General features: G+C 42.4%; 1 protein-coding gene across 4 annotated transcripts in view; it reads left to right on the top strand.

Moving 5' to 3' along the window:
* The window catches only part of exd3 (exonuclease 3'-5' domain containing 3), a 39,635-nt gene extending 19,429 nt beyond the window's left edge, over nucleotides 1–20,206 (top strand). For 3 of the 4 annotated variants that reach the window (XM_071466181.1, XM_071466179.1, XM_071466180.1), the window contains exons 20-21: nucleotides 18,716–18,782; nucleotides 19,011–20,206. In XM_071466181.1, the coding sequence (XP_071322282.1) occupies nucleotides 18,716–18,782; nucleotides 19,011–19,393 (450 nt within the window). In that variant the 3' untranslated portion in view covers nucleotides 19,394–20,206. Of the gene's footprint in view, nucleotides 1–9,088; nucleotides 9,252–18,715; nucleotides 18,783–19,010 lie in introns of those variants that run through there. The other variant, XR_011686315.1, reaches the window with a different exon arrangement.
* The last annotated feature ends 271 nt before the right edge of the window (nucleotides 20,207–20,477 follow it).

Genomic DNA, 20,477 nt, shown 5'->3' with positions numbered 1-20,477 from the left:
GCTTCTCTCTGTTTGCTTTCTTTCTCTTTTCATTTTCGTCTGTTTATGCATGCCAACACATTTGCTCCATCAAACACACCTCTCCCTCTCGGAGAAGTAGATGGGGAAGGTATGATTTGAATTAAACAGACATTTATTTTTAAATCAACTGATGACAGAAATTTAAACATCAAATCTATTTGTCAGGGTCCATGTGCATGAAAAATGTTATTGTCAAATAAAAAATAGAAATTTGGCCACTGGCTACTTTCCATCTGCTCTCGCTTGGCAGGTACTCACTGTATTATATCATGTGCATAACTTCATTTGTATGCATACCACAATTATCGCATGTCCTCTTAGACATACATGAGAACACAATGTATGCAAATATGCATTCTACAGTAACACATTTTTGTTTAAGCACGGCTCAGCTGTGATTCACCTTCTCTAATCCCCCCCTTTCCTATTTGCGCCCTGACATTTCTTTCTTTCGATCCTTCTCTGTGGCCCTCTCGCTCTCCATCTCCCCCGCTCTCCCTCACCCACTGTTCTCACCCTGCCTCCCTGCTCCGCTCCACTCCCAGTCTCACTCTCCGTTTCAGATTAGCCAAGGCGAGGAATCCGGTGCAGCCGGCAGCTGGAATGTCCTGTTTGTCTTGCTCTGTTTGTGTGTGTGTGTGTGTGTGTGTGTGTGAAGTTGGTGAGGCTGGTGCTGCTTTTTGATGTGTTCCATTGTGTGAGAGCCAAGCTGCTTCCTGCCCCTGCTTTCCCCAAAAGCCTGAGAGAAACTGAGAGGAGGAAAAAGAGAAGGGAGAGAAATTGCAAGAGAACATGACAGTGACAGGTTGACATGGAGAGCGGGGTAGCACGAAGGTGGAATAAGAAGGGGAGAATAGCAAGAGGAGATGGGGGGAGATAGCTAGGAGGAGAAGGACAAAGCAGGAAGTGATGGAGGGATGGAAAAGGGAGGAGAGAGTTAGAGAGGGAGGAAGAGAGGTGAGAAGGAAGGAGGGAGAGCTTCAATAGGGCTTTTCCTCCAAACACCAATACAATGAAGTAGTGCGTAATTTCCCATGTCCCCCACCCACCCACCTACCCACCCACCCACCCACCCACCCACCCACACACACACACACACACACACACACACACACACACACACACACACACACACACACACACAATCAAAGTTTCTCATAGGTTACATTGCTTTATTCTCTATTTTCTCCTATCGGCAGTTATGCTGTATACTGTCTCATTTCTCCCTCCTCTGCTTCTGTGGTCTACGTGTGGTCTGACACTGCAGACAGCACAGGCAATACAGATATGACAGGATGAGAAGTTATTAAATTATGGGGTAGAATAAGCAAAACAAGCTTGATAAAGATATGGGAGGAAATGCAGTGGAAGAGGATGTCTGTGAGCAGTGAGAAATGAAAAACAATTCCAAAGTAAGAAAATGCTTGAGGAAAGAAAATAGCTCAGAATGCCATTTGGGTGCATGATGTGTGCATGGTACATTTTCCTGTGAAAATGTGGACGTGCATAAATCATTCAACATGTGTTTTTGTGTATGTGTGTATGTGATTCGCTGGCCGGTGGAGGGGTTTTGACGGGGCAGAGCAGAGCATTCCTGCTGGGTGGTGATGTCATGAGAACTAGCTCTGCGCTCGCAGACAGACAGCCCTGTTTATGTTCCCCTCCAGAGGAGAAACCACACTGTGTGTCTGAGTGTGTGTGTGTGTGTGTGTGTGTGTGTGTGTGAGAGAGAGTGTGAGAGAGAGCATGAATGTGTGTGTGTGTGTGTGTGTCTCTCTCTCACTCTCTGTCTGACTGTGTTATTGGCTCATGGGGGAGGTGGGGAAGCCGAGAGGCACTCGAGAGGGTCTACTTTCCCCTGCCGCTCAGGGAGAGGGAACCACTTACTGATGCCTTCCTCTCAAACACACACACAGAAAGAGGAAGTTTCTCATGTTTTGCAGAGCACAGTAGCTACACAGCCAGACTTTGCTGCTTTGAGCGATTGCCCTCTGCTTCTAAATAGTCTCCTAAGGGAGGCAGAATTCTTTGCAGTGTAATAACAAAGCTTGGATCAACTAATGACAACAGTACCACACAGAAAGCAGATATTTAGCCATTGAAAGTGCATTATTGTTCACTCTGAGGTATAACTTGAAGGTTAATGCATTTGAGATGAACTACATGAAACCAGTTGCAAAAGTAGGTCAAAATTGTATTGATGGGAACATAAAAAAAAAAAGGTTAAATATTTCTGAACAATTGGATTAAACTGTGTATGTGCTCATTCCAACATGCTGTCTAGAATTACTTTTAGGTTTTCCACAAATTTTGCTTCCATCAATAAAATGGAAATCAAATGGGTAACGTTACAAAAATGTTGTGAGAACTAGTCCTAACAATTGTGTTTTCCTCTTCCAGATACTGCTGGTATGACTGTCTTTGTGTCTGTGGTCATGGTATAATGGTTTCCCTTGCAATAGTGAAATGTGATCTTCGGTCTTTACAGCTTAGTGAATCATACATCATTCTCCCACACTCAAAGCGCAGTGCAACATAGCAAAGCATTCGAGCTCAGTCTGCCTGTGCAGCACACGGCTTGGATGATAAAGAACTCTTGTCAGCCATGCTAATACCTGCCAGTGAGAAATAGCTGGGAGGTTTAGGGTTGTTATTATCACAACTCTGTGGCACACGGGCCCGCTTTAGTAGCTCGGGTAACTCTTCCATGGGCACTCATGCATTTGAAGCAGCAAAAGCCTTCCAGGGGAAACCTGAAGTGTTTCTTTTATATTCTGATCTGATTGCTGTGACTTCCAGGTGGTAGAATACCTTGATTGTAAATTTAAGCCAAGAATGTCGGGGTTACATCAGTTTTTGTGAAGGGGAACAACCTAACAGGCTGACACGGAGCCAGTCTTCTGTTTACTGCTTGTTTCAGGACTGCTCATCACCATTCTTTCATATTTACTATGAGGTTTTTAACGACACAACCAAACTGCATCATGGCACCCAACTCAAGATTGCAGAAAATTATAAGCTAAGACTTTCTTGTTGTATATGTGGTGGCATATTTTCCTGTGTTTCAGACACCAGCATAAACTCTGGTAAACATTTAACAGTTATACAACAATATTTGAGAAGAAAAGTTACTTAGGCTGGTTTGTCCTTACAATAACAACGTCCCTTATGGCATGAAGGCATTTTAGGAGGCCGCTCATATTATCCTTCCTTGCTGTGTTTTGCTAATGTTAGGTTACTGACTGCATAATTTTAGCTACTTTTCAGCTTATGATTGCTGTCTCTCTGCATGATGAATGTGTGTGGTCTGTTGCCTGTGCTTAGAGTCACACAAGAGTAGGGGTATTGAAATTCTGTGGTTGAATGTGTTTTCCTGTCTCCTGTTTATAGTTTTGGAGCTGTCTCTCTTAGAGATGTGAAAAGGTGGATGCTCCACGAGTCCCAATTTTGTAGAATTGTATAATTTGTGACTGTAGAAGTAATGAAGATAAGGAAATGTAAAAAGCAGCTCAGATTCTGAGGCAGGTTTTAGTCTGTAGCCACCAATAAACAACTGATTTACACCTTCAGTGTCATGTGAATGTGGTTAATGCAGCTGATAAGACTGAAAACAAGCAACACTAGGAACCACTGACCTATATATCTTTACAACAATAACCCCATCCATTGTGGGCTGAGTTGTTTTTTCTTCTTCGACACCCCTGTCTATGTGCATGCTGTGTGTTAGTGCAGGCGTGTGTGTGTGTGCAGTTTCTGAGAACAAGTTGTGTCAACAATTAAATTTAAACCTCATGGAGACAGAGATAATAGATGGTAACCCCCCACATAGTGTGTGGTTTGTGAACTCCACCATTGTACTTTGTGTGTGTACATGCATGTGTGTTGTGTTTGGAAGGTTCTCTTCTGATTTATTGCTGTTTTTTTTCTCACATGTGTAAAAGTGTGAATGGCATCATTTCAACTGCGTGTTTTCACAGTTTAAGTGTAGGTCTGTACATTCTGTGAGCATTCTTTGAATGTCTGGTCTGTGTTTGTGTTCACTACTTGTACGTACATGTGTAGGTCCTGGGAATATGAGACCAGCTCAGCCTTAAAACCTTAAACTATGTCTTGCACTGGTTCTTCCCAAAGCCTGCAGTTTGCGTGATGTGATGCTATCAGGAGGTTAGAAGTCTGTTTGCTTTGGGAGCTCCAGGCTTGGCGGGCACACACACACACATTTTCTCTATTTTGTTCTCTCCTTCTCCTCTGTCACCCACAGAGTAAGATTAAAGTGAAAGTTGTTGCGGGGTAGGAATGGTCACAGACAGACACCCCCCACTTCACCCCCAGGGAGCACAGAGGTAGAAAGCTGGAGAGGTCAGGCTGCTTGGCCTGGGAAAGGCCTGAAAGAGCAAAGGGGAGGGGCAGTGTAGATAGATAGGGAGGGTAGATGGACTGATTGGAAAGAAGAGAATGGATCAAGGGGTACAGAGAGGACGTATATGATAAATAAACAAAGCAACAGAGGGAAAGAATGAAAAGAAATGAGCAATAGTGGAATAGATATTAGATTGGCCCAGTGTAGGGGACCAGTACCAACAAATGAGGAAAGAGGAAAAATCTGATATAAATGGGCTGAATCATAGAGAAACAATGTAAGTTTGGGGTAGAGATACAGGGAGATAAAATAAGGGTAGAGGCCAAGACTTGGCTACTGAGAGACATGCGGGATATAAATGGAATGGAAAATTAGACCCGCATTAGGTATTTAAAAAAAAAAAACATGACGATGATGCGCAACTCGCGTCTTTCCCCATTTCCTCCTCCTCCTCTTTCAGGCCAAGGAAAACCAGCATCTAATGTTTCTCATAGGAACCACATCCCAGCATTTAACTCGTGACATGAAGTCTAACAAGCGTCTTTATTTGTATGTATGTGTGTATTTATCTAAGTGTGTATTCAAGCTGCGATGTGGTCAGTGGAAGGAATTACATCTCTGATATCTATTTTCTATGACCGGTGGCTCATCATTAAGGCTGTGGTACATGCGAAATAAAAAAATCAACTAGTCTCTACATAAAGATGATAAAATGATAATAATAAAAGTTACCATTTGCTTCACAATGAAAAGAGAAGTCTACTGGACTACTTGCAAAATAAATGCATCATGATCATGAACATGATTTTTTTTAAAAAGCTAATATACCGTAATATTGTGACATATCATATATTTATTTTTATTAAAGAGCATTTTAGTGCTTTAGTTTTATTATTTTCATCGATTTCAGTGCATCAGCACTTGTGTTAAATAGTGTTTTCGTGACTACTCTTAAGTTTTTGAATGCCAACCATTCCAGTCATCTCATTCCTGAACTTGTGTAAACTTTTAGTCTGAACGCCTGTATTTACATGTGAGCTTTTAGAGGTGCATGGTTGTGGGTGTGACTGGGTGTGTAATAGTGTAGTAATAGTGTGCAGTTTGGGTGTGGGTGTTTGTGGTTGAGGGTGTAGCCTTTTTGTGTGGGACACTGCTATCTAGTAAGTGTATGACTGTTAAAAGTGTGTGTGTGTGTACGTGTGTGTGTGTCTGTGAGAAGGAGAGCTCTGACCATGTCCCACCAACTCAAACCTAAGCTGCATATCCATTAATGAATTAATGTAGCAACTCAAGCCACCCAGCGTCCCTCTTTGTTGCCGGTGGAAACCAGAGGTGACTGGAGTGCCTGAGTACCTGTCTGTCTGGATGATCCCATGGATCTCCTACACACACACACACACACACACACAGGCCTCCTTGGACGCAGGGAGCCCTTTCTTTCTTTCTTTCCCTCCATTTTCCTGCTGTCTATTTTGGTCAACTGGTGGCCCGTTCCCACAGTGCTGCTGTTCCCATGGTTATCGCCGCGGAGATAGCGAGTGGGGGTTGGGGTGGTGGTGGTGGTGGTGGGCTTGACAGAAAGCGGGAGAGACAGCGTTGCTCTGTTCGAAGAGATAGGGGACTCTGTGGCTGTTGAGGAGGCGGGGGTGAGGTGGGGTGGGGGGAGGTGGGGTGGGGGGGGGGGGGGGGGGGGGTGAATGAAGGGTATGGGGTTGAGTGTATGTGTATGTGTGTGAGTGTGTGTGATGTGTAGCTCCCATGAGCATTACAGGTGGCCTGTGGGGATTGAGACAGCATGGGTTATGGGACATATGATTTTTAATTGAATCTGCCAGTGGATGATATCATCATCTTCAATATCCTTAAAATTGTCCCTTAAAAACACCAACTGTATGTATTTGAAGGTATGCATCATAATAGAGGTGGATGATGCAGGCTTGCAGATACTTTGCTTTCAATATAAGGTCAATATCAGCCAAGGATGTCAACAAAGTCTGCCCTATGCCACGAGAGACTTTTTTTTTCTGAGGGTAGATGCCACTTCCTGAGATCAAGAACAGAGGTGGGGTACAAAAAGAGAGGTGGCAAAGGAAGTGCAGGGGAAGGGTTGGGGCCGAGAGCTGGTTTGAGGTTGGTAGGGTTGCGTGGGGGGGGGGGGGGGGTTCAGCGAAAGGAGGGAATAAGAGAGGGAGGGGTGCGGATGGGAGTGCGGGGCTCAGAAAGAGGGACGGATTCAGTTCCCACACTTCTAATTACTGTGTCACTGGAGACTGAAAGGGGACTGCCCCTGGCCCTAGGGAATTTGCTGGGGCCGGTCGCAGAGAGGGAGCAGCGGTGGAGGGAGGGAAGGGGACACAGGAGGGGAGGGGAGGGGAGGGAAGGAAGGGTGGAATTAAAGAGGGTGTATGACACAGGAACTCTCTCCATCGTCCTTTCTTTTGGTTTTACCTCATTGCATTCACACTCGAGGTGAACCCCTTCACCGTGAGTCCCCTCCCCTCCCCTGCCCGAATACCCCAACCTCTCACCTCCGACCCACTTCTCCTTAACCCTCCTTTACCCTCCTCCACCTCAGTTCTCTCTTTCCCTTCAGCCTTTGTTCAACATCATGTACTGCTTCCTTTTTACCCCCACACCCCACACCCCTTTTTTTAACCCCCCTCCACCTCTCTGCTTTTCTAATGTTGTGTTCCTCTCCCGTGTCTCCTGTTGATATGAACAAGGCTCCCAGAGACACTTTGAAGTTAGTTTGAACTCTCTCTCTCTCTCTCTCTCTCTCTCTCTCTCACACTCACTCACTCACTCACACACACACACACACACACACACACACACACACACACACACACACACACACACACAGACAGATGCTTTATCCTGCATCATTACTGCCACTTAACCCTAAGCCCTGTCCCTCTTTTATTTGCTTTTATCTCACCCTCCCATAGCCTGTCCACTGTGAGTTGTGTGTGTATCCTCTGTGTGCATCCTGATAATACCTGTAATGACTCTGAGAGAGATGTGTGTGTCTGTGTAGCTCCAGGAGCTCTGCAGTGGTCTGAGTTTGATAACAGGTTGAAGCAGTAATGATGTAACTATCTTTCACAGCATCTCACTCCATTGTCTTGTGGGCTACTTGGTCATTTGGGTACCCAATAAAATCATATCTTAACACCACTTGCTGTCCTTTGAACTACATAATGGCTGGCAGATAAGTCCAAAAATGAATGCAGAGAGTCGATGCACACACAGTTCTATGTATACATCACATGGTGCCTACACACTCTCACAGACATGGGAAGATGACAAAATGAACATTACTTTGACCCTCATGGCTTCATGGATGCAGGACTGATAAATTCTGCTTGGGCTGTTTCTGAGTATTATGTGCAAGATGAAAATGAGAATGCCCACACAAAAGGATAAGATTTTATATAATATTTCATTTAATTTGCTGCTGGCCTGGTCTGAATATGCCACAAGCTGCTGAATTTGCCAGAATTTCTACCATGAATTCACTACCAGTGAAGTAATTGTTCTTGTTGAAATACATGAGATCTTCTGGTTTCACACAACAATGCGACAGATGAAGTTTACAAAACTTTGAGACAAACCAAAACTATAAAGGAACTCACGCTGGATAGTGAAGTACAAGTGAAGACTATCTAGGTTCACTGTAGGGGTGGGCCATACCAGAAAATGTATTTTCCATCCAATATCAAGTAAAACAGGGCCAGAATCCCCAATGTTGATACTGATTGATACTGATACTTTGTTATAATTAAAAGCGTTTGTGTGTTTTCATGTAGGGGGGAGCAGTGTCATCATTTATCACGTATTTGCATCATCAATAAGCTAAATCGTTATACATTTTAATGACCATGAAATGATTTGCCAAAGGTAAGCAATCATTTTAAAGATGACAAAATTTATAGCTGCTACCTGAGACCTGAGTTTGACTGAAGCAGAACAAAAAGTGGCTTCATTCATTCATGCAGCACTTTGTAAAAAAGTGCTAAATGGATGACAATACTCCCCTTTCATGCAGGCATCACTGCATTCATTTCTCTGTTATTTTTGGGGCATTTTTGCATTTTTGTATGTGATAGGGACAATGAGAGAGAGACAGGAAAGCTGGGGAAGAAAGAGGGGATGACATGCAGCAAAACAGCACAGGCTGGATTCGAATGATTAATGACTAAGATAAATCTAAGCTAGATCTTCCAAAATGAGACCTAGTATTGGTATTATCGATATTTTGGGATCAATCTGCCCACCCTTAGTTCACTCCTGGAACACTGAAATCAAATCGCAAGGGAAATCAACTGTTTGTAACAATAGCCGCTTTTACACAGACATCCCACTATAGTGCAGTTAAGAAGACCCTTTATTATGCTGCCTTTGCTTGTTTACACTGGCCCAAACAACGACAGCATAATGCTGCCCCCAGATGTGATTTTTAGATAGTATGCCGTCGTCCCTGAATCAGAGGTGTAACATGTAACACAACAGTGTTGGCGTCTGTCCCGCCACGCTGGCTCTCCCTTTTACACAGACGTCGATCTGGCTCTGTGACTACCTCTGCTGCCGGCTTAAAAGCAGAACAGTGGACGTGTAAAATTATTAGCTGGTACGCCACCCTGATGCTGACACCTTGTCTGTCAAGAAGCCATGTGGGAGGGTCACTTCCTCTCCTTTCTCTTACAGTTCTTCAGGAGAGAACAGATCTCAGCAGCAGCAGCAGCAGCAGCCACCACTGTCAATATTTACAGTCCTGGATGATTCACTCTCCATTACAATAACATTCCCTGCGTGCCTGCGTGCCCCTACATCAGGAAGAGATGAGAAACAAGGAAAAGTGAGAAAGGAGGTAAAGAGCGGGGCTTAAGGGTGAAATATGCACCAGCAGCGATAAAACGTTGAGTAAAGGAATCTGCCAGTGGCTCTCCCATGACGGGACAGTGTGTGTGTGTTTGTGCGTGCGCAGATGTAGTTCAGGTTGATGCCTTTAGGTCGAGTGGGTGGAATTTCTGTTTGGGCTGTGTGTGGGTGTAGTGACAGTTTGAGAACTGTTAGCGCATGTCGAGGAAAGCTGTGGATGTCGTAACACAGGGTTGAATGAGTGCAGTGAAGGCATGGGAAAAATGAGCATATTTACACAGTTTTCATGTGTAAGCATGTGGGGGGTGGGGGGTGGGGGGCATTTGGTGCACCAGATCTGTGTCAAAAAGACAAATGTTCACTGACAGTTGCTCTATATTTGAGAGAGCCACTTGTCTTTATTGCACATATGACAGCACCCCAAAACCACCATTTGCCTCCTCAACAACAGACACAGAAGGGAGTCCCCAACCTTATGCAGCTGAACATCTGGAGTTTTCTCTCAGCTTAACCTTGTTAATGGTTGTGGTAATGACCCAGAGTACTATTTTGTTTCATTTATAAAAATACAAGCAAGCATCTTTTATGATTTCTCAGGGTCAAACCAGAGTATGCTTAAGTGGAGCCACTCTTTACACTGGCAGGGTTTCTTTCAGTATCTTTTACAGCACTTGCTATTAGAATTTCAACCCTTCATCATGTTAACAAAGTTAAATAACACTTAATTTGTTGGCTTTCAAAGATGTTATGTTATAAAGCTGGATTTTTAGTAATTTGTCTTTAAGACAAATGTGATTTTTTGAATGAGATTTTCTTACTTTTGGAGAGGTTCTAGTTTCAATTTGGCTCTCTATTTCATAACAACACATTAATGAGAGAGGTAACACATCTAGGATTCCTAAAGAGATCCAGAGTCCAGAGCTGAAACTAACAATGATTTTCATCATTTGTTTATCAGCTGTTTACTTTCTCATTGTGCCTCTGTGCCAGTGAGAGCCGAGGTTGGAGGCATTATGCTTTCGGGTTGTACATCCATCCCTTTCTCGTGAGCGCGGTATCTCAGTAACGCCTTGAGGGAATTTTTTCAAATTTGGCACAAATGTTCACTTGGACTCATTGATAAACTGATTATATTTTGGTGGTCAACGGTTAAAGGTCAAAATCACTCTGACCTCACATCCGTTTCATTCCTGTGAACACACAGGCAAGGCCCTGGTTCGACTTCCGACTGGCCAGACTCTTTGCTGCAAGTCATTCCACTTCTCTCTGTCCCATTTCCTGTTACTCTCCACTCCCTTGTTAACTAATAAAGGCATAAAATTGCCAAAAAATAACTTGAAAAAATAAAATATATCAGCATATATGGCAGGGATTTCATTACATCTGGCTCAAATGTCAACCTGGACTCAAGGTTGAACACATTAGAATGTGATGGTCAAATGTCAAAGGTCACTGTGACCTCACAAAACAGTTTGCCATAACTCAGACAAATGTCTAATAGGATAAAATGATGAAGTGATGACATTTTATATCCAAACGGTCAAAGGTCAAATTCACATCATAATGTTGTACAAAAACACCTCTGGCTGTTATTCAGTGCTGTAACTCAGGAAGGGGAGACTGTGACCATAGTTCCTGAAACTTGACTGGTTGGCAGAGGCATTAAAACCACAAGGCCATAATTCTAGTTTAATAAATTACTCACTTAATCTATGACATGTCAGAAAATTGTTTTAAAAAAATCCCACCATAATTTCCAAAAGCCAAAGCTGATGTCTAAACATTGTTTGTTTTGATGACCAACAATCCAAAAGCCAAATATATTCAGTTTATGTTCCTAAAAGACAAATGATTGTCAGCTAATCAATTTTTGGACCAATTGTTTCACCTTTGGAGGATCTGCTCCTCATACACCAGCCACTGGTAGTTTTTAGGCAACATGTGTAGAGGCAGGGTATCTGAACACATCACTCCTTTTGGTTGTGATAACCCAACACTGACAGGGGGATTAACTGGTACTACACCTGAGAAACACAATAGGGCAAGTGTTGAATGTGCAACTCATCATATTGTCCCTCAAACTTGTTTAGTCTGGTTGTTTTAATTTTAACCCATAAAAAAATGCAACATATCAATAGAGGCTGGCTAGCGGTTTAATCTGGCTTTTTATGTTTTATAAATGAGCTTTTTTTTTTTTTATCCCTCTTCAAAACCCATTGCCCAGTGAACAGCATTGTCAACGGACCTTTTCAGCACGTTGTTTTCCTGAGCTGTTTGGCTTAGACCGGCCCCAGCTATCTGGCGTCTGAAGAGAGAGAGAAAAAAAAAGAGTACTTGGAGATTGAAAGAAAGAAAGAGGTTAGAGGTGAGAGACAACCAGAGAGAAGGAGAGAGGGAGACTGAGGGGAACACTGGAAGGGGGTAGATGGAGCTTCAAGCAAGACATAGAACAAGAGAGAAGACATAGGTTCAAATGGAGAGATGGAGAGATGGAGGTTGAGGTTGAAGGTTGAGTGGGTAAAAAAACAGAATGAACTGACTGTGCCAAGCCAAGGGAAAGCATTAGTGCTATTTGTGTGACGGCTAGACTGTTATCTGCTAGACTCTAGACTATTATCTTCTTCATTACCCCTTTTAGTGAGCTCCAATAAAGAGGGACTAAGGGAGCAAAGGAGGGAGGGAAGAAAAGGCAGAAATGCTGAGACCAAGTGGAGGGTGAGAAAATGATCGAAAGTGGAAAACAAAGTTGACAAAGAAGACAATTTAGGAGAATGAGGACGAGGGAGAAGAAACAAGCGAAGCATGAAATTAGAAAAGTGTCTCTACATATTCTGGAGGACAGCAATAAACAGTCACAGTGTTTGCCTTATCTTGTGTTGCTGCTGCTGATCTGGTACAACTCCTAAAATAATACATTCACATTAAATCAATATAATGCATTTCCTATTCATGTATTGTTGCCTACATACAACAATCATCATGCCACATAGCAACTTGAATGTAATATAATGTAGTAACTACAATATAATGTCCAATTTTGGGTTTTTAGTTGTCCAAAATATACACAAACTTCAGAAGTGTATATACATGTCAACTTTGATAAACATAAATAATGTGACCCCTTTAAAAAAATTAAAACGGAAATGCCATTTAAAAAAGTATAAAACTTAAGACAAAACCAGTGTCTTAAAAAAATCCATTGTATTGTTAAAAAAAACATAATGCAACCATTTCAGTGATATTCAGTCTTATATTGTACATGCTGCTTTTCATGTATTTAGGACAAGAGTGTGAATGAGCAGTGATTAAAGCATAAACAGGTTTCTACTGAATAAAAGGCTGCTTAATTAAAAAAAAAACAGAAAGTGAAAGAAAGAGGTTTGAACTTATAATCTGCTTGTTCAAAGAAAAAGGTCAAAACTTACAGCTTGGAGAGGATATTATTCATGGACAGTGTTGCCAAGAAGAAATGGATGCTGGTGAACAGGGTCACACCCCCTCAGTCCTTGGAGAATTGAGTAGAGCACAGAAAGCAATTAAACAGCAATTAAAAAATTAAAAAAAATAAAGCAACTTCATATACAGTAGAAAACATAGCACATCTTTTTTTGCTGATTTGCAAATACATTCACTGGATTTGTAATATCTTCATGCTCACCAATATCCATATGTTTTCATACACAGCATATAAGCACCAATAAGCTTTCACTTTCAATATAAAACCATCCATTGGAAAATCAGGGAGGAAAAAATGAATTATTTGATTTGTTTCATGCAGGTGAAATGTGTGGATGCAACATGAGTCAGGAAAGGGAGTGCGTGCGTGCATGCGTGCGTGCGTGTGCACGTGTGTGTGGGAGAGAGTTGCATGTGAATTTTTACATCCTCTACATGCCTTTGCGGTATGTGTGAGTGCATATGTTTGTACATGTGTGCGAGTGAGGTGAGTCAGAGGAAGGTGTGTGTGATGTCAAGCCCAGACAGGCTTTGCTGTGGTCCAAGTTCAGGTTGCTGTCAGGTGGTAGTGGTTTGTTAACAGAGCTGGTAATTACCTCAGACTGTTGGGCTGAGACACTGGCCAGACCCTCAGGATACTGTGGGAAAGTACATTTAGTAGGTCACGGCAGCATTTTCCTTAATGGTCCTGCTATAGCAGAAAACTGACCGCTACTCTCGGTGTTAAGCTGCAGTATATACAGGAAGAATTGATTTTGAAAAGGATCTAACAAACTACAAACACATTGCACATGCAGTACAATAATAATAATAATCTAATAAGTTGGCTTTAAAGGAGTTTTTACGTGGCTGTAAAGGTGCTTTGTTCTTTTTTTTTTTTTTTTTAACTGCTGTTAATCATATTGGACACATCAGCTGTTGACCTAACGTGTTTTCTGCTAAATCACTATCTTAAAACTGGAACCTTATGATTGTATTTCCCAGTGCTTTTTTGTTGAGTCTTATACTTGAATCTGAATGATTGGTTTTCACCTGTAGCAGAGAGCTCTGGCTAAGAGAAGGGAAAGATTTATAATTAAACCCTATCTTTCATAATATCTTTTTTGTTAGTTAAGAGAAATGATGATTTAGTTAAAACCTTAGATTGTGTGACTTGCTCCCACCTCACCCACCATTTCAGACTGATGACTTGCATGCAGGTTTTATTTTCCACTCAAAGATAACAGCTTGATTTAATGATTAACAGTGAAATGATGTCAGTTTGTTTCAGTGGGGGAGTGCTAAGAGAAGTAAGACGTTTCCAGTCCTTTCTCCTCTCTAAAAAAAAAAACAAAAAAAACTACTTTTTGCATTTAGTTTGCATCTGTCAGTGAAAATCTTGTATGAGGTTGTCTGTCGCTGTTGAAGGTCATTCAGATTTACCTAGAATGACTGTGGGAAAGCAGAGAAAGAAGTCAGCGCTTACTGCCTGTTTTTGCTTGTCATTTCTATGGCAGCATGAGGCTGCTTTTTCCAGTTCAACATGCCATCCCACTCACAATGGACCTACATCATTTCACAGTGGTAACAAAAATGTATATCTCCCCAACAGAATGACAGGGAAGGGAAGATGGCAGAACATCCCAGATATGGGATGATGGGAGCAAACAATGAATCTCTGGTGTTGTATGTTTTATTTTTCTCTCCTTGGAAGGCATACTGTAGCTTCTAGAAAAAAAATCTGTTCTTTTCTTATATCCTGTGTATATGTTTTAGACCACAGAAACCTTGGACAGTTGAAATTAAATATTTTTAACCTTAACTTGGACCTGATATTCACATTGCGAAGGAAAAGGCAACATTTTCAAAGGGAAAAGATGATGCAGTTATTGCTCCTCTCTTGCTCTTCTTCTCTCAAGTTCCCACGCTGCCCCTTACCTGACTTACCACAATTTGAATCAAATCACCAGTGCCCAATTGGCTGCTCTAACCATGTGACCTACATCGGCCCTAAAAGCACCGCCTTTTGAGATTGGTCTAGGATTTTCCCATGGGAGCTGCCTACAGAGCCAATGCACTGTGAGCGTGTGTGCGTGCGTGTTTGTGTGTATGCGTGTGTGTGTTGAGAACGTTAGGGAAAAATCTCCCACCCCCCTCCTCCCTCTCTTTCCTACCTCCTCTCCACTATCCCCCTTTCTCTCCTCTTTTTTCCACCACCTCCCATCCTTTGAAACACAGTATCACACTTTAGATAGCCTTTGTTGTCACGGCAAGGAGCATTCTTTCTCTGGCACGGCCACACGGAGTGTGAGAATGCAGGAGGTTCCCTGAAAAACACAGAAAGAACAAAGGACAGACAGAGTAAAAAATGCAGCAATGTAGCAACTGCCTAAAACACACGTAGGGTTAAATGGGAATTAAAATAATGCGTTATTTGCTGATTTCATTTTTGGTGGCATTTTGATTTTTTACGGCTCTCCTGTGGCCTTACATTGCAAGAAGAAATCTGGTTACAGCTATTGTTGAAATATAATTTGTAATATTTGCAAATAAGGAGAAGCTTATGAGTTGCAGTTGGGGGAGACATGCATCCAAAGAACACATAATTAACACAATCAAAAACATGGCAGTGTGGACTGATTGCAGGCATCAGTTCTATAAAAACTTCAAAAATTACAGCTGATCAACCTGCACAGATTGCGGTGACTGAACCATGTGCTGGGCTTCTTGATGATCACGAACATGATATTTTGCCTGTGCAAACATTCCACATTTGAATTGGTTTGACAGCACTTTCACTCTAATGCTTTCCATGTTGCTAGGTGTGCGGGACCTGCAGAGAAGGCACCTGTATTGCCTTTGTGCTTAGCATGCGCTCCGTGACAACTGTGTGTCTGACAACTCTAGTGCTTAAGTGGAAAAATCAAGTCTTCAAAAACAGAGAAAATGTCACCAAAACCATTCAGTCCAACCCAGTTTCCAGTCGTAGATGAGGGTACAGAGTTACCATCTGTGTTCATTTAAATATAATTCCTTACCACTTTGACCACGCTCATTTTGTCACGTCCATTTCCACGAGAACCATTAATGCACTTAAAACAGAACTGTTAATATCATTGTGATCTGTGTTACATCACTGAGGCATTTGTCAAATTGTAATTTCACAATTTCCCTAATTTCACTTTCTACATAGTTTATTTGTCTAAAAGATCTCTGCAGGATCTTCGTATTTGTAACTGGCTGTGGTTTGATTAATTACAGATAGAATTATTTCCATCCAGGTTGCGTGTGTGTGAGGCAGTGTTCGTGTGTGCTTGCCCGTCCATGGCTTAGCCTTGAGAGTTCAGAGCAGGTTCTGGCTTGCTCAACTCTGGGAAACTTTGAGCTGAGCAAATAGCTGGGTCTGTTTTCCTGGCTGCCGCCACACTCGTATGTGTGAGCCATGTGTATGCGCTGTGAGCATTTGTATGCATGCGGTTTATGTGCACTGTAGTGTAACCTGTGTAAATTGTGAAGTGTTTTGTCTGTGTGTCTGTATGCATGTTAGCGTGTTAGTGTGTGTGTGTTTAAGGCTGTGTACAAAGAGGAGAATACAGAATGTACTGGGGGAGAGATGAGCTTTATTCCCACAGACAAGACAAGAGATGACACCTCTGCTATTCCCACACCTCCAGTGTCTAGCCGCTTTCTCTTATCCTGACCTCAGTTACCACAGAGGCAAACACCGCTCTGCATGTGCACACAGAGGAGAGCACATCATTTTGCACCGGGTGGGTGCGTGATTCTGATTTGCAGTCTTCATTAAACTTTTTGTAGGTAAAGAGAGGCGAAAACTGGCTCTGAGTGAGCTTAAAGCTTTTGTGAGGTCTGTGAGCCCAGTTTGATTTACAGCCCACCTCTAAGTGGAATGCTGTTTGCTGGGTGGAGCTCAGGTGTGTTGACAAGGCTTTTAGCACTGACATGCTGTCAGGATGGCTTACAGACGAGTGTGTGTATGTGTGAGTGTGCGCGCATGTTAGGGGCCGGCAAACAAGAGGTCACTAATGTCCCACCAGGGAGACCTTTACTGCAGAGAAGGATAGCACGGCATGGACATGTGAATGTTGCTGAGGCGTAAAGGCTGTCTCTACACACACACTCACACAGTGATCTGCTCTGTCTTTAACACTTAGGCGCTTTCACACCAAAGCAACAACCGGGGGAAAAATGTCTGTTTGTCATCGGTGTGAATGGGTCAACACAAGTTACTCGGCTCTGCGAGCCTGCTTTACACCAGGATTTAACACAAGTCCTACCTTTTTGACTTGAACAGGTGAACTCTGATCACTATAGTTACCACTGCATCGTTAAAGTAGAGTATTTTCATATTATTATTATTATTATTATTATTATTATTATTATTATATATTGTTGCTTTATGACAGAGGAAGTTAAAAAAAGTTACCATGTCCTCCAGTAGGATAAAGATTGTGTAGTGAAGTGATCATACTAAACACTCGACAATCAATAGTCTGCATGTACGCCAATCAGCCATAACATTATGGCCAACCACCTAATATTGATTAGGTGCCCCTTTTGCCACCAAAACAACCCTGACCCGTTGTGGCATGGACTCCACTAGACCTCTGAAGGTATGCTGTGGTATCTGGCACCAAACCGTCAGTAGCAGATCCTTTAAGGCCTGTAAGTTGCGAGGTGGGGCCTCTATGGATCGGACTTGTTTTTCCAGCACATCCCACAGATGCTCGATTGGATTGAGATCTGGAGAATTTGGAGGCCAAGTCAACACCTCAAACTCGTTGTTGTGTTCCTCAAACCATTCTTGAACCATTTTTGCAGTGTGGCACGGCGCATTATCCTACTGAAAGAGGCCACTGCCACCAGGGGTGTACTTGATCAGCAACAATGTTTAGGTAGGTTGGTACCTAAGGTTTCCCAGCAGAACATTTCCCAAAGCATCACACCACCTCCACCGGCTTGCCTTCTTCCCATAGTGCATCCTGGTGCCATGTCTTCCCCAGGTAAGCGATGCACACACACCCGGCCATCCACATGATGTGAAAGAAAACATGATTCGTCAGACCAGGCCACCTTCTTCCATTGCTCTGTAGTCCAGGACTGATGCTCATGTGCCCATTGTAGGCGCTTTTTGCGGTGGACACGAGTCAGCATGGGCCAGCCTTCACTCCCCACGTGCATCAATGAACCTTGGCCGCCCATGACCCTTTCACCGGTTCACCGGTTTTCCTTCCTTGGACCACTTTTGGCAGGTCCTGACCACTGCAGACTTGGAACATTCCACAAGAGCTGCAGTTTTGGAGATGCTTCCTTACACTTGCCCATATTTTCTGCTTCCAACACATCAACTTCAAGGACAAAATGTTCACTTGCTGCCTAATATATCCCACCCACTGCCAGGTGCCATTGTAACGGGATAATAAATGTTATTCACTTCACCTGTCAGTGGTCATAATGTTAAGGCTGATCGGTGTGTATCTCATTAGGCTGCAATATATGTAACATACTGTGGACATGGGTCTTTTGGTGGACACATTCAGCAAAACGTCAAAACGATAAATGCTCTGCTGCAACTTCTCTTGTCAATGTTAAGACATTTAAATCATGAAGCCAGTTATCACTGCACATAGTGAAATGTGGTGTAGTGTTGTAGAGTACTGATAACTGATTTTATAGCAACTGAGTTTCACATGCTATGTCAACATTATAAAGTATACAGGTTTTACTGAAAAAAAAAAAAGTTTTACCATCATAGCTCTATTTATTACATTGCCTAACAACAGAAATAGTTCTTGGACATGTTAGAAGTTTACAACATGGTACAACTTTAAATGAATGTGTTTGATTTTTTCTTTGCAGGCTGTAAATCTACTTATGTCCCAGTAATAAGTTACAAACTAAGTAACTACATTATGGGGAAAACTCCTGGAGACCAACTTTAAAGAATACATTTTTTTCTCCTCCAGACATTTTTTTGACTACTTTCATCTGTTTGTCCAGGCGTGTAACAGTGATCAGTATGTGGCGGTGCCCAGAGAAGAAATGGTCAGGATGCTTAAACAGAAAGGTCAGTCAAACACTTCTGGCTATATGAAAACTCAGTCTCTAATATGGATGAAATTTCATTTTGACTGGACCTTATGGTACTGAATAGTATACCTGAGGATGTCCCTACATGCCATTATTCCTGCTGTGAATGTGTCTGTAATACTTTTGTTAAGGTAGGTTTGGCCAATCTCACTCTCTTACTTCTGACTTTTTAACGAATCATACAATTGTCGTGTTTTGCCCGTAGGGTTTCTGCAGGACCAGGACAACAGTGATCACACACAACAGAGGTCGCATCAACAGGAAGAGGAGAAGCTCGGTCACATCTTGACCCCCAGCGTGACCCCTGAACTCCCCAGGTATGCCCTTCAGTGTCGCTGGGCCTCCCTTTCAGGGCTGGACCCTGACACCCTGACCTTTCCCGGGGGTGCACCCATACAGCTCCACACCGTGCCCCCTGCTCTCCTGGCGAGGATACCGCTCTTCTATGTCTGCACCAGATGTGGCAAGGTGTTCTGGGAAGGCTCTCACTTTGGCCGTGTGCTCTCCATGTTTCAGGAGGTCTTACACATAACAGACGAGGACACTGAATTAGCTGCAGCGCCCGTTAAAATGGCGCAGCAGAACTGACTGATGTAGAGCTCCTACAGTTTACCCAACCAAAAAACATCCAGACTGAAGTTTCCCACTCACATAGCACCCAGCTGTCATGTCATCCAACGAAACTGCCTCATACATAACAGCAGTTCTGTTTTTCCCTTTTCTAATTGACTTAGATTGGCACAAATTTAGGCTGACATTACAAGTGAGAAGTTTCAACAGCAACTGAAATAACAGGATTTTGAATAAAAATTAGGCGAGTTAATAAATCTCTCTTTTTTTAACACCTGAATAAACTTACTACCCCTCAGTAGTCAGACCTCCTGTTCTCGAGCAGCTATTAAACTTCACAGTCATGTGGCGAATATGGATGAACGCTTTTGTCATCCCAAACTTCTTTAACAATGAATCTATTTTCAACATTTTTAAAGAAAATCTATTGTGTTTGAGTTTAAAACTCATTTTAATTTCAATGAACCAAAGACAAGTCTTGCTCGCGTTTTGACATGGTAATTTTTGTTGTTGATTGTGTTCATTGTTAAACCCTGGCACATTTATGGTGATTTATGGTTTGTGTTGAGAATCTAATGTGTTAATTCCTCTTAAATTTGTTCATTCAGCTACTTCTATTATATTTTATTTGATGAAAACTTTTTTCTTTTTTTAATTGTTTTGAACTAAAAGCTACGGTTAAATGATGAAAGGTCTCAGTTCTTGAGCATTTTTAACAGTCTGTTATACTGTAAACTTCTACTGACTGAGGACATGTATATAATTTTTTTTATTATTTTTGGCGGAAGCTGATTAAGTGTTAATAAACAGAGTTTTCATTTCATTTATTAACCTTTGAGAAGTCATAATCATTTTTATTCTTTGATGTGGTTCAGAATTCACAGAGCGGGTGGTAGAGGACTAAGAGTGGACAGATTGATGAGATCATTTAAGCTTCACTGATGTCTGTCAGGTGTAACACTAACAGTGCGGGGGTTTCCCTCCCCGAGGCTCCAGAGCAGACAGGTCCCAGAGTAACCCAACACATAAACTGCCTGAATCCCTTCATAGTTTCTCATACCTTCCTTTCTAACTCTCCTCCCCTCTGTTCACGAATCCCACA

This window comes from Trachinotus anak, unplaced genomic scaffold, assembly GCF_046630095.1.
Source record: "Trachinotus anak isolate AG129_WGS33_773 ecotype Australia unplaced genomic scaffold, CSIRO_AGI_Tana_v1 ptg000028l, whole genome shotgun sequence".
In the NCBI taxonomy this organism is placed as follows: domain Eukaryota; kingdom Metazoa; phylum Chordata; class Actinopteri; order Carangiformes; family Carangidae; genus Trachinotus; species Trachinotus anak.
This window is presented reverse-complemented; position numbering and strand designations above follow the sequence as displayed.